Raw genomic sequence first — 24,862 nt, 5'->3', positions numbered from 1 at the left:
ATAGTAGGGTTTATTATATTTATGACAATTATGATGGAATTTTTAGGCTACCGTATTTTTCGGACCATTAGCCGCTACTTTTTTGGACGATTTGAGCCAAGCGGCTTATATAAGGGTGCGGCTATTCTGTGGCTTTTTCTTTCACCGCTAGGGCGCATTAACCAGAATCTCTGGTTAGTGCGCCTCTATCGGTGAAAGAAAATACGAAACAATGCCTAATGGTACTGTTCCGTTAGAAACTAGGTTAAAAGCATCGTTTTAAAACGCAAAGTTGCTGCCGCGTTAAAAAGCACCGTCCTGAGTTCTGCAGCCTATACAAAGGTGCGGCCTATGTATTGTTTTATTATCATTTTTTGAAAAATAAAGCAGATGCGGCTTATATAGGGGTGCAGTTTACAGTCCGAAAAGTACGGTATATTCAAATCATAGAGTTTAGAGTTCTCTTTTGTAGCTTAATTAATTTGAAATCACAGAAACCCGTTTATTAAAATTCCAAGATGTTTCGAAGCAAACAATGAACATAGCTAAAGATTCAGAGTAGAGAAATTGTGCTTGTCATTTGAAAAGACTGTAGGTTATGCATGCGTCTAAAAGTTTATCATTTTTTAGGTAAAATGTAGTTTAAATAGCGACACGTAAAAGTTTTGCTGTGATAATTAAGCTGTTTGGACACTAAAATTGACAAGTTAAGCAGTGCAGAAGAAGAAAAGTTGAGGTCAGCAGACATTGTGGAAAGTATTGAACAGCCAGAAAACTATGAAATGATTTCAAGCGAAAGCAGCAATTCGAATGCAACTGGCCGAGTAGGGGATGCAAAAGTTTTTGTTTCTGAATGTATTATAAATACGGTTTGTTTATGTCACTTGTTCTTGAATATATATTTGTAGCATTTGATGGATTACTATTACATAACTTATGAACTTTCAGATTTATAGTATAGTATTTGATAGCATTTGCGATTATCGAAACTCGGCTTACAATGGATCGACATTCATTTACGCACCAAAAAGTATGAATTGGTACAAATAACTAGTGTCGGGATAGGTTGAAGTTACTTCTTTTTCCAGGTTGACATTTTTCTCTGGAGTCATGACAGGTCTCTTTCGTACTTTCACATTTCTCAGGTGACTTGTGGCGTATCTGGCATCAGGTGACTGGAGGTGTATCTGGCATCAGGTGACTGGTGGTGTATCTGGCATCAGGTGACTGGTGGTGTATCTGGCATCAGGTGACTGGTAGTGTATCTGGCAGCAGGTGTGTAGTGGCGTATCTGGCATCAGGTGACTGGTGGTGTTTCTGGCATCAGGTGACTGGTAGTGTGTCTGGCATCAGGTGAGTAGTGGTGTGTCTGGCATCAGGTGACTGGAGGCATGTCTGGTATCAGGTGACTGGAGGCATATCTGGTATCAGGTGACTAGAGGTGTATCTGGTATCAGGTGACTAGAGGCGTATCTGGTATCAGGTGACTGGTGGTGTATCTGGCATCAGGTGACTGGAGGTGTATCTAGTATCAGGTGACTAAAGGTGTATTTGGTATCAGGTGACTAGAGGCATATCTGGTATCAGGTGACTGGTGGTGTATCTGGCATCAGGTGACTGGAGGTGTATCTAGTATCAAGTGACTAAAGATGTATCTGGTATCAGGTGACTAGAGGCGTATCCCGTATCAGGTGACGAGAGGTGTATCTGGTATCGGGTGACTGGCGGTGTTACACCACCAGAAGTTACACCAGTAAGACACCGCGGAAGCAGGAAATAGACTTGCCGTGACTCAAGAGAGATTTGTATAACAAGGGTCCCATAGTTAGCCTTAATAATATCGGTTTCTCTTTTTCTGGTCTACCAAGCTGAATATCCCGAATTTGAGTCTTGATGAAACCGCTATTTTAATTTAAGCTCTAACCTCGACTCTGGAAAAACGGATGGACAGATGAACAGACAGACAGCGGTTTTAGAATAGTAAACATATATTTTCGTTTTACATAATTTTGGACATTGAATTTGTTGGAGTTACTAGGATAGAGTGTTTACGAGCTGAGCCTGCCTTTTTTGCATTCTCTTAACACATTTAATTCAACCTAGCCATGCGAGTCATTTGTCAAGTCTACTGCCTGTGTCTGTTGTCACATGTTGGCTGACAATCAACCAATGAGAGTTCTCATCAGTCCAAAGAAAGTGTTACGCATTCAGTAAACTGCAGTAAACAAGTACCAAATCTGCAAGCACATTTTGTAAATCATGTCATGGAGTACGACAGAAAATGACGCCGCGGTTTTAACTGAAATTTGTGAATATCGCTTTCAAAACTACCAAGCGACATTTTTCAGCAGTTTTTGACATAATCAAAAACCAATCCAATGAACGAAACCCAAAGCAGGCGATGTCACATGACATTGACCTCAACTAATGACCTCATTACGCCCGTACAAGTATTTTGTAATTCCTAGCGTTTTATTGCTGAATAAATAATTTTTAATCATTGTACGTTTTAACGATTAGTTAAAATTGTATTAATAACCACATAATAAAACAATTTTATTTAAATTTATTAATATTTTATGTAATTCTTTTATATAGTATATTTATAATTTTTCATTATATGTAACATTAAGTTTCTCACATGTCAGTACTCTAACCCCAAACATAAAGAGAAGTTTACAGGTACAAATCTTTAGACGCCGTGTAAAATCTGTACCGCAAACATTTGAACAATATTTTAGGTTCACGAGTGCGGCTTATGCACAAGGATTTACAGTAATTGTTTGTTGTTATAGGAGTGTCTATTATGTATATAAACATAGAATATATATACAAACATAACATGCTAGTTATATGTGTAGCATTCAAATAATAAAAAACTTCAGACATGTTATCAAAGATTGCTTCATGTGTTGAAAAAAACCTGCATTAAAATTTAAAGTTGCATGTCAAAAATGTGTATGTAAAGGTAGAAGTTTAGCAGTACATTTAATAGGTTTACATGTGCGAGACAGTCCTACACGCTTCAAAAGCTCTAATTGAACGCCAGCCGCTATTCGAATGCCACCTCTATTTGAATGCCACCTCTATTTGAATGCCACCTCTATTTGAATGCCACCTCTATTTGAATGCCACCTCTATTTGAACGCCCCTATGAGAGAGAAGAGTTCAAAAATAGAGCGCAATTGACATTCAATTAGAGGCTTTACGATGCATTTATGATTATTTTAATAGAAATTTGAAAACACGTATTACAGCTAGCAACTACTATAGCCTTTCACCTCTACAACGATTACATCATCAGGTTTGAAAACCTCCAACAAACTCTTTCCATTTAGAGTGAAGTTTGTCCAGTACCAGTCGTCTCGCGCCTCTGGGTAGACCTAAAAATAGACACCAACTGTTTGTTTCATCCAAAAGTAGACAAATCCTAAATATTTTTTATTTGACACAGTTTTAGTATACTAGTTTTAGAAAAGCCTGTATGGCAATTAAAAACCTTGATTATCCGAATGTGATATAAAATTTAGCGAGAATAACAATGAGCAAGCTTAACTCCCTAGTCTAAGCCATAACAAAATCACCAACTGTTACGGCAACTACCCATCTTCATCGACGGACAGACAAAGAAAGGTACGATCCAGACCTTTGTAACAATATTAACTGTTTCAGAACCAGAGGTATTCTTCTGGAATTGGAGAATGTAGAAAAGTATATAATGAAGTTTGGGAGCTACTTGAAATTTCACGAGTGCGTCATTTGTTGAGGAGATAGATAGGTTGGGTCGTTCCTCAGGTTTGTAATCAGCACCTGCAATGGAATCATTTTGTTTCCTGAGTGGAGCGTAACAGCGATTTGATGAGACATTTGAGAGTATTGAGAGTATTGGCTTTACAATAAAAATACAAACTCACAGAGCGAGCGATTAATTCTGAGGATGTTGAGTCTTTCAAACAACTAACAAAAAACTAAACCTTTGTGACCTCATATTAAAAAGACTTGTTTTTCACCAATATTATGATCACTTTGGCTAATTCATTTTAGAAGTATACAAACATATACAATTACATATAGGACCAACAAACGATAAGTAGATATACACGAACAAATACATATAGGACCAACAAAGGAAAAGTAGATATACATGTACAATTACATACAGGACCAGCAAAGGGTAAGTAGATATACATGTACAACTACATATAGGACTAGTAAAGAATAAGTAGATGTACATATACAATTACATATAGGACCAATACATGATACGTAGATATACATGTACAATTACAAATATGACCAACAAAGGATGAGTAGATATACATGTACAATTACTTATAGGATCAACAGAGGATAAATAGATATACATGTACAATTAAATATAGGACCAACAAAGGATAAGTAGATATACACATACAACTACATATAGGACCAGTAAAGGATAAGTAGATATACATGTACAATTATATATGAGACTAGTAAAGGATAAGTATATATACATGTACAATTACACATAGGACCAGTAAATGATATATATATATATATATATATATATATACAGGACAGATAGCGCAGTTGGTGTATCGGTGGTATCGGGACCGTGATCATTAGGTCCTCGGTTCAAACCCCAACAACTGCACTTTTCTGGTGGTCCTTAGACAAGACCCTTGCTTGTATAATGTCTACAACCTCTATGATGAGTGCAATAACCAAAGCCATGCCGGCTCCGACGTCGCCCGGTCAAACAAGGTCCGCGCTGCCTGTAGCTGAACCAGGACAAGGCAGCGAAAAATTGGCTACTGGTTCAAAACGGATGAAATGGACTCGGACTGATAACACGGACCTCATGCAGTGCTACTTTATGAGTGAACCTCAAAAGTGGGGCTACATGGGAAGGATGCATCAACTGTGGATAAACATGCACCCTGAATTGCCACTAACCGCTAAGCAACTTGTAGCTTAGAGGAGTAACATAATCAAGCGGCACCTCATATCGGAACTTGAGGTAGATGAAATTAGGGAACAGTTCACCCAGGTAACCTTGACCAACGAGGAGTGAATATCAACACACACTGTGACACATCCTCGATCATGTGTTGACTCACGGGTTGAAGAAAACATACACTTGGACCTTGACCCAAGGGTGAAAGAGCTTGCGGAAAACATCATCAACAAGATACCAGCTGTTAATGATTATGGAAGCAGGGTACCACTACGAATAGTTAGCAAGGCCATACCTAAGAAGCTGTTAAAAGACATTAACTTGGCACTGGAGTCGATCCCAACTGGATCAATCAGTGAGACTAATGCCCTATTCTACAGTACAGCAACTGTCATCTTGGAGGAGATGGGTATTAAGCCACTGCCAACAAGGCTTCAAGCCATTACATCCTGGCAGCTGAGGCTACAAAATAAGATCAAAGACTTGCACAAGAAAGTTAGTAGGCTCAGTGAGAGATCTAACCAGTTTAGAGCGTTCAAAAAGAGAAGCCACAATAGAAGCTCTAGAGTCTGCCAAACAGCAGCTAGCAGCACTCTCGGCACGACTGAAGCGGTACACCAAAAAACGGGATAACAAGAGAATGAACGAACTGTTCATCAATAATCCATCTAGAGTGTATTCCCAGTTCAAAGGTGAACTGCAGAGGCCAATGTCTGAGCCTCCCCGATCTAGCACTTCAAAGTTCTGGAAGGACATCTGGGAGAAAGGAACTACTCATAACACCACTGCAAATTGGCTGAAGAGGCTTAACGACAGCCGTCAAAACACTGTGGCTCAGCAAGGACTCACCATCAGCGAAGAGGACATCAAGTGCAGAGTGCACTTGATGAAAAACTGGGCAGCACCTGGCCATGACATGATTCAAGCCTTCTGGTTAAAGAAATTGACATCACTTCACACTAGAATGGCTAAACAGATGGAATGCCTGATAGAACAAGGTGACCATCCAGAATGGCTGACCAAAGGACGAACTGTACTTCTGATAAAAGATCCAAAGCAGGGGCCGATTCCCAAGAACTATCGACCAATAACATGCTTGCCCACCACCTGGAAACTGCTCTCAGGAATAGTTGCAGACAAACTGGAAGAGCACATGAGTCACTATATGACCAGTGCTCAGAAAGGAATTGGACGCAACACCCGAGGAGCCAAACATCAGTTACTGGTGGATCGGACGGTCTGTCAAGACAGCAGGAGTAGGCAAAGCAATCTTGCCATGGCTTGGATTGACTACAAAAAGGCCTATGACTCAATTCCCCATAGTTGGATACTTGAGTGCCTCAGTATGTACAATGTTCACCCTGCTCTTGTGGCATTCATCAAGATGTCAATGACCAAATGGAAGACGGAACTGGAGGCTAATGGCAAAAAGCTGGTGAGTGTAAAAATCAAGCGAGGCATCTATCAAGGTGACTCCTTATCACCGCTGCTCTTCTGCATATGCCTAAACCCTCTAAGCAATATGTTGGAGGAGACTCAATATGGGTACCAGTTTAAGAGTGGCACCAAGATAAACCACCTCTTCTACATGGATGACATCAAGCTGTACGCTAACAAAGAAAGGGACATTGATTCGCTAATACACCTCACTCAGGTATACAGCAAGGACATCGGAATGACCTTCGGTATTGAGAAATGTGGAAGGCTAATTCTTAAGAAAGGCCATTCTATGCTCACAGATGGCCTAAGAATGCCAAATGGTACCATCAAAGATTTAGAAGAAGGGTACAAGTACTTGGGGATTATGCAAAGCAACATCAACCACGAAGCCGAGGTATGTCACAAAGCCATTACCGAATACAAGAAACGCCTTCGGCAGGTCTTACGAAGCCAGCTCAATGCCAAGAACCAAGTCATGGCAATAAATACCTACGCACTGCCAGTAGTAAGATATCCAGCAGGCATAATAAAGTGGACAGAGGAAGCCATCAAAGAGACGGATATAGCAACTCATAAACTGCTGACCATGCTTGGAGCACTCCACCCAAAATCTGATACTACTAGATTGTATCTCGATGGGAAAGATGGTGGTAGGGGACTCAAAAGTGTGCAGCAGACAGTGAAAGAGGAGGAGCAAAGCATCAAAGCATATGCAGCCTCCATGGCCATCTCAGATAGGTCGCTAGCTGAATTTCAATCGGCTGCTCTTACAACGGACCTACGCCCTGATGATGAGGAAATTGACTGACACACGAAACCTCTTCATGGTGCTTACCACCGACAAATATCTAAGGTTGGCGATCTTCACCAGACATATATGTGGCTGAACAAAGGAAACCTAACGGCCAATACAGAGTCGCTAATCATAGCAGCCCAGGAGCAAGTGCTCCCAACAAGGCAACACCAAACAAAAATCTATCACACTAGAGACGATTCTAGATGCAGACTGTGCAAAGATGCACCTGAGACCATCCAACACATCATCAGTGGATGCAAGCAGCTAGCAGGAAACGCATACACTGAGCGGCATAATCATGTCGCAGGTATTGTGTATAGAAGTCTATGTGATGAGTATGGCCTTAATAAACCACAACACTGGTGGGATGCTCCTGGTAAGGTGAATGAAAATGACCGCGCTAAGATCCTCTGGGACTTCTACATCCCAACTGTCAAGCATGTCCTAGCAAACCAACCAGATATAGTGGTGGTAGACAAGGAGAACAAGAGGGCTAATATAATAGATATAGCAGTACCCAATGACTACAATATAGCCAGCAAAGAAAAAGAAAAGGTAGAGAAATATCTCCCTATTGGAGAAGAAATCGAAAAATGCTGGAATGTAAGAACAACTGTGATCCCAGTAGTCATTGGGGCACTGGGCGCGATAACACCGGCGCATGAAATTTGGCTTGCCCAAATACCAACAACAATCAGCTCAGGTGAGTTGCAGAAAAGTGCGCTATTGGGAACAGCTAAAATCTTGAGGCGAGTGCTCAAACTCCCAGGTCTCTGGTAGGAGACCCGAGTTAGAGCAGAATTTACCACCCATACGGGGTATCCAGGGTGAGGAAACAAAATTTATATATATATATAAAATTACATAAAGGACCAGTAAAAGATAAGTAGATATACATGTACAACTACATATAGGACCCAAAAGGATAAGTAGATATACATATACAATTACATATTAGACCAACAAAAGATAAGTAGATATACATATACAATTACAAATAGGACCAGTAAAGGATAAGTAGATATACATGTACAATTACATGTAGGACCAGTAAAGGATAAGTAGATATACACATATAACTACATATAGGACCAGCAAAGGATAAGTCTACGTAGATATACCTATACAATTACCTACAGGACCAACAAAGAATAAGTAGATATACACATACAACTACAGTACATATAGGTCCAGTAAATGATAAGTAGATATACATGTACAATTACATATAGGACCAAAAAGGATAAGTAGACATACATGTACAATTACATATAGGACCAGTAAAGGATAAGTAGATATACATATACAATTACATATAGGACCAGAAAAGGATAAGTAGATATACATATACAGTTACATAGAGGACCAGTAAAGGATAAGCAGATATACATGTACAATTACATATAGGACTAGTAAAGTATAAGCAGATATACATGTACAATTACATATAGGACCAGTAAAGGATAAGTAGATATACATGTACAATTACATGTAGGACCAGTAAAGGATAAGTAGATATACACATATAACTACATACAGGACCAACAAAGGATAAGTAGATAAACACATACAACTACAGTACATATAGGTCCAGTAAATGATAAGCAGATATACATGTACAATTACATATAGGACTAGTAAAGAATAAGTAGATATGCATATACATTTACATATTGGGCCAGTACATGATACATAGATATACATGTAAAATTACATATAGAACCTACAAAGGATGAGTAGATATACATATACCATTACATATAAGACCAACAAAAGATAAGTAAACATATTTGTACAATTACATATAGGACCAATTAATGATAAGTAGATATACATGTACAATTACATATAGGACCAGTAAAGGATAATTAAATGTACATGTACAATTACATATAGGACCAGTAAAGGATAAGTAGATATACATATACAATTACATATAGGACCAGTAAAGGATAAGTAAATATACATATACAATTACATATAGGACCAACAAAGGATAAGTAAATATACATATACAATTACATATAGGACCAACAAAGGATTAGTAGATATACATATACAATTACATATAGGACCAGTAAAGGATAAGTAAATATACATGTACAATTACATATAGGACTAACAAAGGATAAGTAGATATACATGTACAATTACATATACGACCAACAAAGGATAAGTAGATATACACATACAATTACATATAGTAAGCATATTTGAAGCATGGAAATACAGTGAATAATGCAGTTTTTTCTGTTGTTTCGCGCTACCACATAAAATTTTGATTAAGGTGTATGATGTTTTTAGATAATTACAAAATTGACCCGTTGAGCATCAACAACCCTTCAAAATCTTATTCTGGCTGCTCCACTAAAACCTTTTTGGAAAGGCGTAAAAACAAGGATGTCAAACCAAGGACAGTTGTTGTGGGTAAAATACTAGCGTGAGCAAAGGTGACTGAGAAGGGCATGTGTAAAGGTAAGAGATAGCTTACCTTTGACAACGAAATTTGAAAGGTTGCCATATTTAGATGCGATTGGTGCAGACACACAATCTTTGTTCGTTCCACAACATCTAAACTGCCTCACCTGAGAATGAAAAGGGAAGAAATGTTTTGGATAGGAAGTCCCAAAATTTGGCAAATAGCTTGCTGCTTACCTGAAGAGTTTACTAAATTACTGAATTCGCCGTGCGGTAGATAGAAGTAGTCGTTGGCACCGAAAGATGGTTCATGGAAGCCTTTCATTGGCTGCACCTGACAAACCGAGCTGTCTTTACTCTACTCATATACCTGCTTTACAGGAGTACTCTGAGAGCAGGTCAGTTTAAGCTTCACGCACAGAGCTGTCAGAGGTTATGAGACCACCCAAGAACTCACTCCTTTGTTCATCTTAGCATCCTCCCATAAATCACTTTACACACTCTGATGACCCTTCCCAGGGACACCAATTATCAAAGAGTTGTTCAAATAGAGTTGTAATAGCATCATAAAATTAATTACATCTAGTTGAGAATACAATAAGCAAGTAGCTAGATTATCTTTTGATCTCTATCAAGGTCAGTAAAAGGTCAGTTGCATGCGCATTGAAAAAAGTAATTGCCATTTATAGTTGTTGGCAAACTCTGAATCTAATGGTATATGGTTGGTGGTTTATAGTACAACATATTAGTTGTTTATTATTATTGTTTATTTTTATTGTTCATTATTATTGTTTACTATTATTGTTTATTTTTATTGTCTATTAATATTGTTTATTTTTATTGTTCATTAATAATGTTTATTATTATTGTTCATTATTATTGTTTATTATTATTGTTCATTATTGTTGTTTATTATTATTGTTCAATATTATTGTTTATTATTGTTTATTAATATTGTTTATTATTATTGTTTATCATTATTGTTTATTAATATTGATTATTAATATTGTTTATTATTATTGTTCATTATTATTGTTTATTATTATTGTTTATTTTTATTGTTCATTTTTATTGTTCATTATTATTGTTTATTTTTATTGTTCATTTTTATTGTTCATTATTATTGTTTATTATTATTGTTTATTAATATTGTTTATTATTATTGTTTATTTTTATTGTTCATTATTATTGTTTATTATTATTGTTTATTTTTATTGTTCATTTTTTATTGTTCATTATTATTGTTTATTATTATTGTTTATTAATATTGTTTATTAATATTGATTATTAATATTGTTTATTATTATTGTTTATTATTATTGTCTATTATTATTGTCTATTAATATTGTTTATTATTGTTCATTAATATTGTTCATTTATATTGTTCATTATTATTGTTTATTATTATTGTTTATTATTATTGTTTATTATTATTGTATTGTGATGCGGAGAACCGGATGTCCGGTTCGCGACAAGATAGGGGGATTGCAGCATCTTAACTGCGAGAACTAGAGAGGTAGGACGCAAGAACTAGGAACTTAAACCAGGTACATTAGATGGTGTCAAGACTGGCGACTACAAGGTAAATCAGTAAGTCAACGATAATAGTAGCGATAATAATCAAATTATTAGGCAATAGCGAATAATTGATGATTAAAGAGAGTATTTGCAAGGATAATAGTTGAAGAAAGAAATAAAAAATTATAAGTTATACAATAGTGAAGGATTGAGGATAATAACCTGGAAAATGAGCGACAGACACAATAATAGTATTTTTGGGAAGGGGGTTAAGACACCCGAACTGAGACTAGAAACAGGAGCCGAATTGGAAGGATGGAGGAGATTTATTAAGAGATTTGAGATAGCGATTGTGTCAGCAGGATTAAAAAGAAAGGAACACACCAGAGTGACAAGAAAAGTAGAATCAGAAGAATATGATTTAGAACAAAAAAGGCAGCATTTCTGTTGGACTGCAGGGGAGAGAAGGGGTATGATATTTTTGAAACATGGGAGATAGAGGTCGACGCCATGCAATACGACGACATTAAAGAAAAAATTGACGATTATTTTTCTGAGAAGGAACATATAGTAGCAACGAGACACAGATTATTTACTATGAAACAGGATAATTGTGAAGATTTACGCAGGTCTGTAGAAAGAATAGAAAGGGCAGCAAAACAATGCAGGCTGGAGTTAGAGAAAGATCTAATACTGCAGGTTTTGATAATGGGTATGAATGATGATAAAATGAGAAAAGAGTTGTTACTTACGAAGAATATCACCCTAGAGAAGGCAAGAGCTAGGTGCAGTCAGTACGAGTCGGCCACAATAGCAGCGGGGATAATAACAACAAGGGAAAAAGAAACGATAGATCAAGTAATAGGAGAAGAAGAAGACGATGAGTTAATACAAAGGATAGGAGGTAGAGCTGATGGAGGAGCAAGAAACAAAGGTAATATCGGTACAGGGAGATCAGGAGTACAATGCTACACATGCGATAGATTCAGACACATCTCAAAAGATTGCTTCAGAAATAGAGGAACTGGGTATAATAGAGGATACAGAGGACGAAACTTAACCAGGGAGGCAGGCACTCTAAGAAAAAATGATGAAAGGTCACCTATCACTTGCTATGCTTGCTCGGGAACAGGACACATGGCGAGAAGCTGTCCTAACCGGCTAACAGATAAAAAAATAAGCATGGTTGAAAATGATGCATCGGAATATTCAGAAAATTCATTATGACTAAAAGAGAAATTAAAAGGATTTAAGCAGCCAATGACTTCCTAATCAGCTTGAAAACTAAAAACAAATACATAGATTTCGAGATAGACACAGGAGCTGATGTAACAGTTATGAGTGAAGCAACAGCAAGGAGGATAAACTGCAAGATTGAACCAACTAAATGAGTACTGAAAGGGGCAGATGGCAAGAGGTTAGAGACAGCAGGCGAGTCAAAAATTGAGTTTATCTCAAAGAGGACAAAGAATAATAGCGAGGATCGGTGTTATCAAGGGAAACAATAGTAATCTGTTAGGGAAACCGGAAATAATAAAGTTAGGACAAGTTAAGACAATTCAAAAAATGACTAGGATAGAGGACGAGATGGCAAAGAAATAGCCAAATTTGTTCAAAGAGCTTGGAACACTACCGGACGTGTTCCGGATAAATTTAAGGGAAGATTCGACACCGGTGCGTCTCCAAGTGCCATGGAGGTTGCCTATAGGTCTGAAGGAAACTACAAAACAGGAAATAGCAAGGATGGAAAAATTAGGAGTAATAAAAAAAATAGAGAAACCAACAAATTGGTGTTCAGGAATGGTAGTAGCGCCAAAGAGTAAGGGAAAGGTCCGAATTTGTGTTGATCTGTCGCAACTAAACAAGAGTGTGCTCAGAGAAAATTTCCCACTGCCTACATTGGAAGAAACAATAGCTGAGCTTACGGAGAGCGTCATTTTTAGCAAAATGGATGCTAATTCAGGATTTTGGCAGACAGAATTAGCGGAAGAGTCACGAGAGCTTACTACATTCATTACACCATTTGGTAGGTATATGTTTCAGCGAATGCTGTTCGGTATTTTGGCAGCTCCAGAATTTTTCCAACGCCAAGTGAGTAAGATATTAGGACAACAACAAGGAGTTGTTTGTATGATGGACGACATTTTGGTAGTAGGAAAGAACAAAGAAGAACACGACATAAGGCTTTATGAAGTGCTAGACAAGCTTAATAGGCTAGACAAGCTTAATAGAGCAGGGTTGACACTTAATAGAGATAAATGTCAGTTTGGAGTTGATGAAGTCAAGTTTTTAGGTCATATCCTAAACAAAGAAGGAATTCGGATAGATCCAGAGAAAGAAAAAGCAATCAAGGAGATGCCAGCACCTATAGACAGGAAGAGTTTGAGAAGGTTCTTGGCGATGGTGAACTATTTAGGACGGTTTAGCCCTTTGTTAGCAGAAGTGGAAAGACCATTGAGACTATTAGACAAAAACAATGCAGCATGCTGTTGGAATGAGGAACAGCAGAAGGGCTTCGAAAAGATTAAGGAGATCATCTCTACAGCACCAGTCTTGACTTTATTTGATAATAGTAGTAAACACGGATAACAGCAGATGCCAGTAAACATACATTGGGAGCAGATTTGCTGCAGATGAATAGGGAAGGGAGATGGCAACCAGTAGCCTATGCCTCAAGAAAAATGAGTGAAGCAGAGCAAAAGTATGGACAAATAGAGAAGGAGGCACTGGCCGTAGCGTGGGCGTGTGACAAATTCGATTTCTACTTGGTGGGGAGAGACTTCGAAGTTGAGACTGATCATAAGCCACTGGTTCCGCTGTTGGGAAATAAAGATCTGTCAGATTTGCCATTAAGGATCCAAAGATTTAAGATGAGGATGATGAGATACAGATATAATATTTTCCACACACCAGGAGATAAGATGTTTCTGGCTGACCTGTTATCAAGACCAGCATCAAAAAGAGACAAAATAAAATTACAAAGAGTGGAAGACCATGCTAGTAGGATAGTAGCAGCAATAGAGGATGTTCTAATAGAGAAAATTAAAGGGTACACGAAAACAGATGAAACGTATCAGACAGTGAAGAAAGGAATACAAACAGGATGGGAATATGCAATATGCGGCAAGGCAAAAAAGTTGAAGGAAAAGAAGGATGAGCTCGGCTTGGTGAATGGAATGATTATGTGGAACGCCAGGGTTTACATACCTATTAATATGAGAAAGGAAATAATGGAAAAACTCCATAGCGGACATCAGGGCCAGGTCAAGACGTACCGAAGGTGTCAAGATTCAGTGTGGTGGCCAGGGATTAGAAAGGAGATAATAGAGATGGTGGAACGCTGTGAGACATGTATAAAAATAGAAGGGTATCACATGAGCCGATGAGTAACACTCCATTACCAGAGAAACCTTGTTAAGAGATCGGATCAAACTTGTTAGAGTTCGAAGGAAGGCGCTACGTTATTTTCATGGACTACTAATCGAAACGGATAAAGGTAGTTCAGATGAATAATCGAACAGGAAGAAAATTGGCGTTGAAATTCGCAGGAATAATAGCAAGGTTGGGAGCCCCATTAAAAGTACGTAGCGATAACGGACCATGTTACAACTCACCCGAATGGAGGGAAATTTTGAAAAGGTACAATATAATAGGAGAAACTAGTAGCCCTAGATATCCTGAAAGTAATGGCTTAGCGGAGAGAGTGGTAGAAATAATAAAAAGTTTGTGGAGGAAAGAGAAGGACAAGAACTTGGCCTTGCTAGCCTATAGAACTACCCCACTGGAAAGTGGAAATAGGCCAGATGAGTTAACGTATAATAGAAGAACTCGAAATGAGTTACCAGGACAGCACTTAGTCGTACCCAATCTAGGACAATTCAAAGAAAGAGATAGACATCTCAGAGAGACAGAAAAGCAATTTTGATAGGGTAAAGAGGCAAAAGAGATTGTCCGTATTAAAAGAAGGGGATAGAGTATGGGTGAAAATAAACCACGTAGATGAAGGGAGAGAGGCAACAGTTATTAAGGAGGCTTTAGAACCAAATAGCTTCTGGGTGGCTATGAACGGAAGAAGAGTAAGAAGGAATAGGAAACACCTGAGATTATTATTTGAAAAAGCTTTGCGCTACATGATAGTCTCAGGATAAGGAAGTAGTTAGTAATAGTAAGGAAGGGAGTAGAAAGAAAACATTGGTAGGAGCTAATAGTAATAGTAACCCAATATGAAAGAGTACTAAAGATAGAATAAACAAACGTGATAATGATTATGTTTACTCCAAATAACTTCTGTTGTAGACACTTAGAATACTATAACCAAAGTTGGATTCAATAGAAAAGGCTCAAAGTAAAAGAAAGGCTTGACAATAGAAAGTGAGGAGGTTAACAGCACGGATAATAGAAAGGGTTTAAAAAGAGAAAGAGCGAAGGAATAATAGAGATGGAGGACTACACAATAGTCGGGAACAGCGTAGCTCACTATATCACGCCACCAGTATATCACGCCAGTGCGGGTGAAAAAAAATTGCTTTAGGAGGAGCCACCCTGGAGGAGCTGCTATACATGTGTGGAATCACCGGGATAAAGATGATCATTTCCGGAGTTCCCGACATCATGGGCCAAAAAAATAACGCCATGGATGGGGACAAGGTTTCCAGGTACGAGCAGACCCTGAGAAGGGCATCAAATAGATCGGGAGTGATCCTTTGCTCCTATTACCCCTCTACCAGGGTGCCAGCTGCACAGTACAGCGTTATAGGTCGCCTGAATAGGCTCATTTATACCCTCAACTCCAACAAGAAGGAGGGCACGCCTAACTTGTGCACCTGCCTTTTTGGAAGAGGACAGGATGGCCTGTTTTTCTTCAACAAAGAACACTTGAAAGACGAAGTCCCCAACGAACACTGGGCGAGGGTGTTATCCGAGACTATGTCTAGATACATAGCGACCAGAAGAAGGGGTGCGATGGACTTGAGGGAATGTCTGTATCGGACTCCAAAGAGAGAGAGAGAGAGACAATAGAGCAGGAACAGAAAGGGGAAACAAGAGAGAAGAGATTAATAGGGAGAGGTTGGACTGAGATGGAAGTTCAGAGGAAAGATACGTCGAAGCTGCGAGGGAAAACCAAGAGAGAGAAGGTAGCCAACAGGAGGAAGAGAGCATATGGAGGAGAAGAGAAAGAGCGGTGATAGAAAGAGCAAGACAAGATAGAGAACAAAAGAAAGGTGAAATAAGAATAAGGTTCGAAAGCGAAATGGCAGCAGTGGAAAGAGAATACGAAAGAGATGTGGTAAGAGCTAGAGAAGATAGGCAAATAGCTGAAAGAGCTACTGAAAGAGAAAGGTCCAGGGGGCAAGATGCAGATGGTTAACAGGGAGGAAAAGAGACAACAAGAAATCAGAAGGATAGATAGAGATACAAGAGAGAGAAAGTCACCAGTCAGGCAGCGGAGAGTTCAATTTGCTGAACAACCCGAGATAAAAAACAGAGACATCCGGCAAGATGTCCCTACTCTTCGGGAGTATGTGAAGTAGAAGGAACTAATGGGAACAATAGTCAGGGCTTAAGGAAAAGGTAATAGTTTTAGAGAACAACAGAGTGGATAATAGACAGGGCTAAAGAAAAGAAATACAGATAAGGGAGAGAAAGGGAGATGTGATGCGGAGAACCGGATGTCCGGTTCGCGACAAGAGAGGGGGATTGCGGCATTTTAACTGCGAGAACTAGAGAGGTAGGACGCAAGAACTAGGAACTTAAACCAGGTACGTTAGAGTTTATTATCATTGTTTATTATGATTGTTTATAATGATTGTTTATAATGATTGTTTATTATGATTGTTTATTATGATTGTTTATTATGATTGTTTATTATGATTGTTTATTATGATTGGTTATTATGATTGTTTATTATGATTGTTTATTATGATTGTTTATTATGATTGTTTATCATTATTGCTTATTATTATTGCTTATTATTATTGCTTATTATTATTGCTTATTATTATTGTTTATTATTATTGTTTATTATTATTGTTTATTATTATTGTTTATTATTATTGTTTATTATTATTGTTTATTATTATTGTTTATTATTATTGTTTATTATTATTGTTTATTATTATTGTTTATTATTATTGTTTATTATTATTGTTTATTATTATTGTTTATTATTATTGTTTATTATTATTGTTTATTATTATTGTTTATTAAAATTGTTTATTAAAATTGTTCATTATTATTGTTCATTATTATTGTTCATTATTATTGTTCATTGTTATTGTTCATTATTATTGTTCATTATTGTTCATTATTATTGTTCATTTTTATTGTTTATTTTTATTGTTTATTTTTATTGTTCATTATTATTGTTCATTATTATTGTTCATTATTATTGTTCATTAGTATTGTTTATTATTATTGTTTATTATTATTGTTCATTATTTTTGTTTATTTATATTGTTTATTATTATTGTTTATTATTATTGTTTATTAATATTGATTATTAATATTGTTTATTATTATTGTTTATTATTACTGTTTATTAATATTGATTATTAATATTGTTTATTATTATTGTTTTTTATTATTGTCTATTATTATTGTCTATTAATATTGTTTATTATTGTTTATTAATATTGTTTATTATTATTGTTTATTATTATTGTTCATTATTATTCTTTATTAATATTGTTTATTATTATTGTTTATTATTATTGTTCATTATTGTTCATTATTATTGTTCATTTTTATTGTTTATTTTTATTGTTCATTTTTATTGTTCATTATTATTGTCCTTTATTATTGTTCATTATTATTGTTCATTATTATTGTTCATTTTTATTGTTTATTTTTATTGTTCATTTTTATTGTTCATTATTATTGTTCTTTATTATTGTTCATTATTATTGTTCATTATTATTGTTCATTATTATTGTTCATTATTATAGTTCATTATTATTGTTTATTAATATTGTTTATTACTATTGTTTATTATTATTGTTTATTATTATTGTTTATTATTATTGTTATTATTATTGTTTATTTTTATTGTTCATTATTATTGTTTATTATTCTTGTTTATTATTATTGTTTATCATTATTGTTTATTAATATTGTTTATTATTATTGTTTATTATTATTGTTTATTATTATTGTTTATTATTATTGTTTATTATTATTGTTCATTATTATTGTTTATTATTATTGTTTATTATTATTGTTTATTATTATTGTTTATTATTATTGTTCATTATTATTGTTTATTATTATTGTTTATTATTATTGTTTATTCTTGAATTACCACTCAGTAGCCTATTTACAGGCGTGTTTACACTTATAATGTATATAAATGATATAACTTATATAATATTTCCAACATATAATGACAAGAAGCAAAAAGTAAGTAAAAACTATAAAAATGTTCATTTTGTTATTTTGTACGCATACGTTTTCAACAGTTTGAACAGAACAAATATCTTCATCTAACGTACCTGTATAAGGTATGTTCCAGGTGGTACAGCATCAAAGGTAAATGAAGCGTATTCTTCTCCATCAGGCTGCAAATATTAAATGTCAGTATATAGTCTATATATTATATATAGTCCAGACGCGCACGCTTATACAAAAGGCTTGAACTTGCCGTAAACCTATATATATATATATATAAGTAGATAAAAATTGTTTCCTCACCCCGGGTACCCCGTATGGATGGTAAATTCTGCTCTAACTCGGGTCTCCTACCAGACACCTGGGAGTTTGAGCACTCGCCTCAAGATCTTAGCTGTTCCCAATAGCGCACTTTTCTGCAACTCTCCTGAGTTGATTGTTGTTGGTATTTGGGCAAGCCACATTTTATGCGCCGGTGTTATTGCGCCCAGTGCCCCAATGACTACTGGGATTACAGTTGTTCTTACATTCCAGCATTTTTCAATTTCTTCTCCAAGAGGGAGATATTTCTCTACCTTTTCTTTTTCTTTGCTGGCTATATTGTAGTCATTGGGTACTGCTATATCTATTATAGTAGCCCTCTTGTTCTCCTTGTCTACCACCACAATATCTGGTTGGTTTGCTAGGACATGCTTGTCAGTTTGGATGTAGAAGTCCCAGAGGATCTTAGCGCGATCATTTTCATTCACCTTACCAGGAGCTTCCCACCAGTGTTGTGGTTTATTAAGGCCATACTCATCACATAGACTTCTATACACAATACCTGCGACATGATTATGCCGCTCAGTGTATGCGTTTCCTGCTAGCTGCCTGCATCCACTGATGATGTGTTGGATGGTCTCAGGTGCATCTTTGCACAGTCTGCATCTAGGATCGTCTCTAGTGTGATAGATTTTCGTTTGGAGTTGCCTTGTTGGGAGCACTTGCTCCTGGGCTGCCATGATTAGCGACTCTGTATTGGCCATTAGGTTTCCTTTGTTCAGCCACATATATGTCTGGTGAAGATCGCCAACCTTAGATATTTGTTGGTGGTAAGCACCATGAAGAGGTTTCGTGGATATATATATATATATATATAAGTAGATATATATATATATATATATATATATATATATATATATCTACTTATATATATATATATAAGTAGATATATATATATATATATATATACAACCAACTTTAAAAACTTATATTATAAACTTCAAAAGTTATAAATTTATAAATGTAATAAGAGAATGTAAATATATCTCTATACATGTATATATTCTTCAAAGTATGTAAATGTATGTAAATATAAGGGAGTGAGGAATACCTGATACTTTCAATTTTACACGATAAATCTTACAGTAAATCTTACAGTAAATCTTACAGATAATCTAACAGATAGTCTTACAGTAATCTTACAAATGTTTGTTGTAAAATGTGAAATTAATTACGAATTACTAAAAGGTTAGGTTTAGAAGGAAAGATGTGTAAGCTAATACACAAAGCGAGCACTGATAGGAACCTTTGTGAAATGCGTGTGCAACGAACACAACATTTGTCGGTTGAGAAAAGGAATCTGCGCTTGCTAATATACTATATCGCTATTAAAATGAACGTTAAATAGCAAATTGAAAATAAATAGCAAGTATGTAAACGAAGAACTGTCGACGCAACGTACTATATATGTTGGTAACGTATGTAATCAGTACGAAATTCGCTAAATTTCAAGTTAAATTATCAGCTTTAACGAAAAAAGACGAAGAAGCATCGCGTTGCATAAACTTACATGTAGGTCCCAAAATATTTCTGAACATGATCATAACGCGGGGACGGGCTGCTGAAATAGTTAACATGCGCATAGTTTATGTCGTATATGAAAATGACTCTGGTCAAAACGCTGTTCTAGCTCAGTGGTAGAGTGTCCGGATTAAAAACTTGTCAATTTGTTGTGAGTTCAAATCCATCAGCACGCGGAATTTTAATATCAAGATATTAATAGCTATAGCCGGAATGATGACATACTTATTTAGAAATATATATATATATAATAATATATATACATGTATAATACATATATAATAATATAGCTGTGCTTCCCGGCATTGGCCAGGTATTAAAAATCAGCTTATAAACAATGAGAAGTAATGAGAGTTGCCTGCCACTGCCTATTAACCTGGCACATTGCCAATGGAAAATTTGAGTATGACTAATAATGAGAGCTATCAGCTTCTCACGACGTTATGTGATGACCCTGCGAGGTACGCAAAGCCGTTGGATATTTTTTATGCCTCCATAAAGGGACATATATCAACTAGATACACCCTACAGGATGAAACTATCCGATGGAATTGATAATTCGCGAGTTCGCACACAGTCAATTCCATAAATTACTAAAATCCGCGAACAATCATTTTTAATTTTAACACAAGGGAGAACTACTACCTCGAATTAAAAACTAGCCGTTAGGCAGAGTTGGTAAATGTACAGCTGAGTAAATGTAATGAGTACAGTAAATGTAGCCGAGTTCCAAACTCTTTTAAAATCATAGTCGGGGGTCTGAGTTAAGCCCATTGCCAATGCATCACACTTCTTGACAAAATTATTCAAGGTTGTCACAAGTTATTCGGAATTCGGCCCGGCATCATTGAAAAAATCTCTCCTGCAGTTCTTCAAGTTTAAAAAATTCATAACTTACCACAATTTGTTGGTTAGAGGTTGAAAATATATATATATATAGATCTATACAAATCCATTTCTACATACATATACATACAATACATACATATACTAGGTGAATGTCCAGCTTTGCACGGATAAGAAAAACCTTTTTTGGTATACAGCAAGGACATTATGATCTTTGGTATTGAAAAATGTGGAAGGCTATTCTTCAAGAAAGGTCCTACATTGCACACAGACAATCTGGCAATGCCAATAAGTACTATCAAGGATATAGGATGCAAGTACTTGTCAACTATGCAAAGCAACATCAACCATGGAACCAAAGTGCACAACAATGCTATTACCAAATATGAGTAACAGGTTCGGTTCTTCGAAGCCAACTCAATGCTTAACAATCAACTTAAGGAACCTAACTGGTACACCAAACCTTTTCATAGTGCCTACCGCCAACCAGTACCTGAGGTTGGCAACCTCCACCAGACGTATACTGGTATGTGGCGAAACAAAGGTGACACAACGTCCAATGGACTTAATTGTATGTTATATCTGGCAAATGTATTTTTTCTTTGTGTTGCAGTCATAGCAGATGATTTCATACTACGTTATGTTTACATGCTACCTGTAGCCTGTTTAGAACCCACAACTCATTCACTTTGGGTAGAGCTGACAAACAAAGCCAACAGTCAGAAGTATACATGCAATAATGAGCCATATATCAGTTAAAATACTAGACGCAGTGGTAGCTGCGGGGGGGGGGGGGGGCATCTTTTACAACTATCACAATAAATAAAAAGGTTAACTTAATATCGACACACGAACTCCTGGCAGCAGCATAGCCTCAGGTCTAGCCGACCCTCTAACAGCTTGTTCGTGTTAATAAGTTACTAGCTATGTCACAAGTACACTTGATAATTTAAATTATAAGATAAATTAGAAGATCAATAAAAACCTTATCATAGACTGACATCACGCTATCAAAAATGAACAGAAATTAAAGTCAGTGGAAAAGGGGGACCAATAAATATGGCTGACAGTTTTGCAGACAAATAAGATTGAATAGCCTATCTTGCTTCTGACCTTGACACAATTCTTGCCACTGACCTTGACACACTGTTTTATGGTTGCTACAGTTAGTCCTTTGATGGTAAAAAGTATACTCATGGTAAAAAGTAGCCAAGATCGATCTCTTACAAATTCAAACTTTGGTTATGGACAATGACTGGACTAATCAACAACTTGCCACCTAGATAACTCGATATGTCTACTCTGACCATCTTGATATGGTAAGGACTGCAGAGTCTGTAGGATGTATGGTTTCTCCACATACACTAGTCTTCCATTGTACTGATGATATGAATTTGGAGTTGTGTGCACATTGAGTCACCGTGAGATAAGTGTTTCAATATCCTCCACATATCCTTGGCTTCATATGTACGGGTGATGCAGTTTTGGATTTGCCCTAAGTGCGCACTAAACAGCCCTAGGTTCGCACTTTGAGTTACGGTGAGATAAGCGTTTCTATGGGCATTCTCATGTTGTAGATTAAGGTGGGCTCTTTGTTAAAAAAGATAAGGTTTCTAGACAAGAGCTCATAGCACCGCATTCCTGTCTTGCTTAGCAGCCCGCTTTCTTTATACAATGTAGAAAATGTTTAAAATGGAATAGCTTGTACGACATTTTCTAGAGCATCTTTTGCAAATGCCGTTTTCATCTTTCGTAAGCATGAGGCATCCAACAAAAATTGTTGAGTAATAAAACTCCTTTTTCCTTTAATAAAACTTGCTGGTTTTGCCATTTTCATCTCACAAATGACGCAAACTTGCAAAATAACCATGGAATGGAAATATAAAGAGTCTGTTCTAATCACTTACTGGAATGTTCTCAGCTGTTATAAATGATTCATTCATAAAGTCTTTAATAATTGACCCAGTCTCAGGGTTCTTGAGTAGCACCCAGTAGCGACTGAATTTATTATCCTTGCTGAGAGTGGGATAGTGACTGGCCCTCCTGAAGCGTCCAATAATACGATAAGGTATCGGATTTGACGATGTTAAGTTCATTGTCTCCTCATCATAAATCTGCGGAGAAGCTGAAACACCAAAATGGTTACGATATGAGATAAACATGCATGGAAACAAGCGGCATGAGCGCAACAAGGGCTACAGCTACTATGTTTACTAAAATGTCTATACATGAAATATACTTATACTAGCTGAATGCCGGCCATTGAACAGGTAATAAAATAATCACCCAATGAACTTGAGAAACTTACCTAGTAAGCTAGTAATCCAAATCTTTACTAAAACAAAAGTGCATTTGAAACCAGCTTAATAATTGCTAAGTTTACATCAACTGTGCTAGTTAATGACCCCAAGCGCTTTGAGTATTTTAACCGATGTAATGAATGTCCTCACGATCATTCATCGCTCGGTTAGTTGAACGATCATGGTGGAGTGGTTCAAGAAGCTGGACTTCAGATCTAGAAGATTCAAGATCAAATCCTCTGCGAAGTGAATATTTTATAGCCAGATTTTATTCTATAACTGAATAGGCAAACACTCACATTTATATATGTAGTTTCCGAAAAAGATCGTTTACTCAATAGTAGCTGAATACATGGTCGATGTTAAAGGCAAAAAATGAGAGTTCTCAGATTCTGATACAAAAAAGTGAAATATTGGAGCAGCTAACTTTACTTTAGTAAGTTATAGTGGTGTGCGAAATGACCGGGTCACTTTGTTGGAAACCTAAAAATTTCATTCGCAGAATTGTTACTCATTGTGAATTTCACAGGTGTTCTTTAGTGGGATATTGCCGAATCAGGGCCGTAGTCTACACACACAAAAAACAACAAAGGTCCACGTAGTTATGAGCAAAAACAAAAGTATCCACCCAAATATCTCACCAATCCAATGAGCAGCACACACAAAAACTAAACCAATCGACAGAGCCATCCATCATGTCAGAATATTCCAAGTTTTAAGTCATGTCTTGCACAACTCACGTTATGGTTTCTCAAAACTTGTCCTAAAGTCCCTATCAATTTGAGACTGTCCGATAACTGTTTTAGAAATGGTCGCCGCTAGCCTAGCCTAACGTGCTGATTCAACGTCTCACGAACTATCGGGGCATTGCTAAAAGAGAGACTCAAAAAGATCGGGAGCACTCAGCAATGCCCCGATAGTTACTAAGATGTTGAATCAGGATATTAGGCTAGGCTAGCGGCGACCATTTCTAAAACGTATATTGGACAGTCTCAAATTAATAGGGACTTTGGGACAAGTTTTGAGAAACCATAAGGTGAGTTATGCAAGACATGACTTGAAACTTGGAATATTTTGACATGATGGGTGGATCTGTCGATTGGTTTGGTTTTTGTGTGTGCTGCTCATCAGATTGGTGAGATATTTGGGTGGATACTTTTGTTTTTTTCTCATAGCTACGTGGACCTTTGTTGTTTTTTTGTGTGTGTAGACTGCGGCCCGGCCCGGCCTCATCCTCGGCAATATCCCACTAAAGGACCCCTGTGGTGAATTTAGTCAACAACCATAAATTATAAATTAAATTAACCCTCATTTGGTTCTCATTTCAAATATCTAAACTAAACATGTGAAAATATGTTTTTAATTGCTATGTGGGCTAAATTCTGAACATATAATTTCATA

At 36.5% G+C, this 24,862-nt stretch overlaps 1 protein-coding gene across 1 annotated transcript in view; it reads right to left on the bottom strand.

The window, feature by feature from the left end:
• Positions 1 to 24,862, bottom strand: part of LOC137398196 (uncharacterized) — a 43,732-nt gene that overhangs the window by 16,130 nt on the left and 2,740 nt on the right. Inside the window, exons 4-8 of the mRNA XM_068084302.1 lie at positions 23,069 to 23,286; positions 18,578 to 18,643; positions 9,646 to 9,739; positions 3,626 to 3,789; positions 3,261 to 3,362 (exon numbers count right to left, since the gene is read on the bottom strand). Of these exons, the coding sequence (XP_067940403.1) occupies positions 3,261 to 3,362; positions 3,626 to 3,789; positions 9,646 to 9,739; positions 18,578 to 18,643; positions 23,069 to 23,286 (644 nt within the window). The remainder of the gene's footprint in view (positions 1 to 3,260; positions 3,363 to 3,625; positions 3,790 to 9,645; positions 9,740 to 18,577; positions 18,644 to 23,068; positions 23,287 to 24,862) is intronic.

This window comes from Watersipora subatra, chromosome 6 (genome assembly GCF_963576615.1).
Source record: "Watersipora subatra chromosome 6, tzWatSuba1.1, whole genome shotgun sequence".
Taxonomy (NCBI): Eukaryota; Metazoa; Bryozoa; class Gymnolaemata; order Cheilostomatida; family Watersiporidae; genus Watersipora; species Watersipora subatra.
This window is presented reverse-complemented; position numbering and strand designations above follow the sequence as displayed.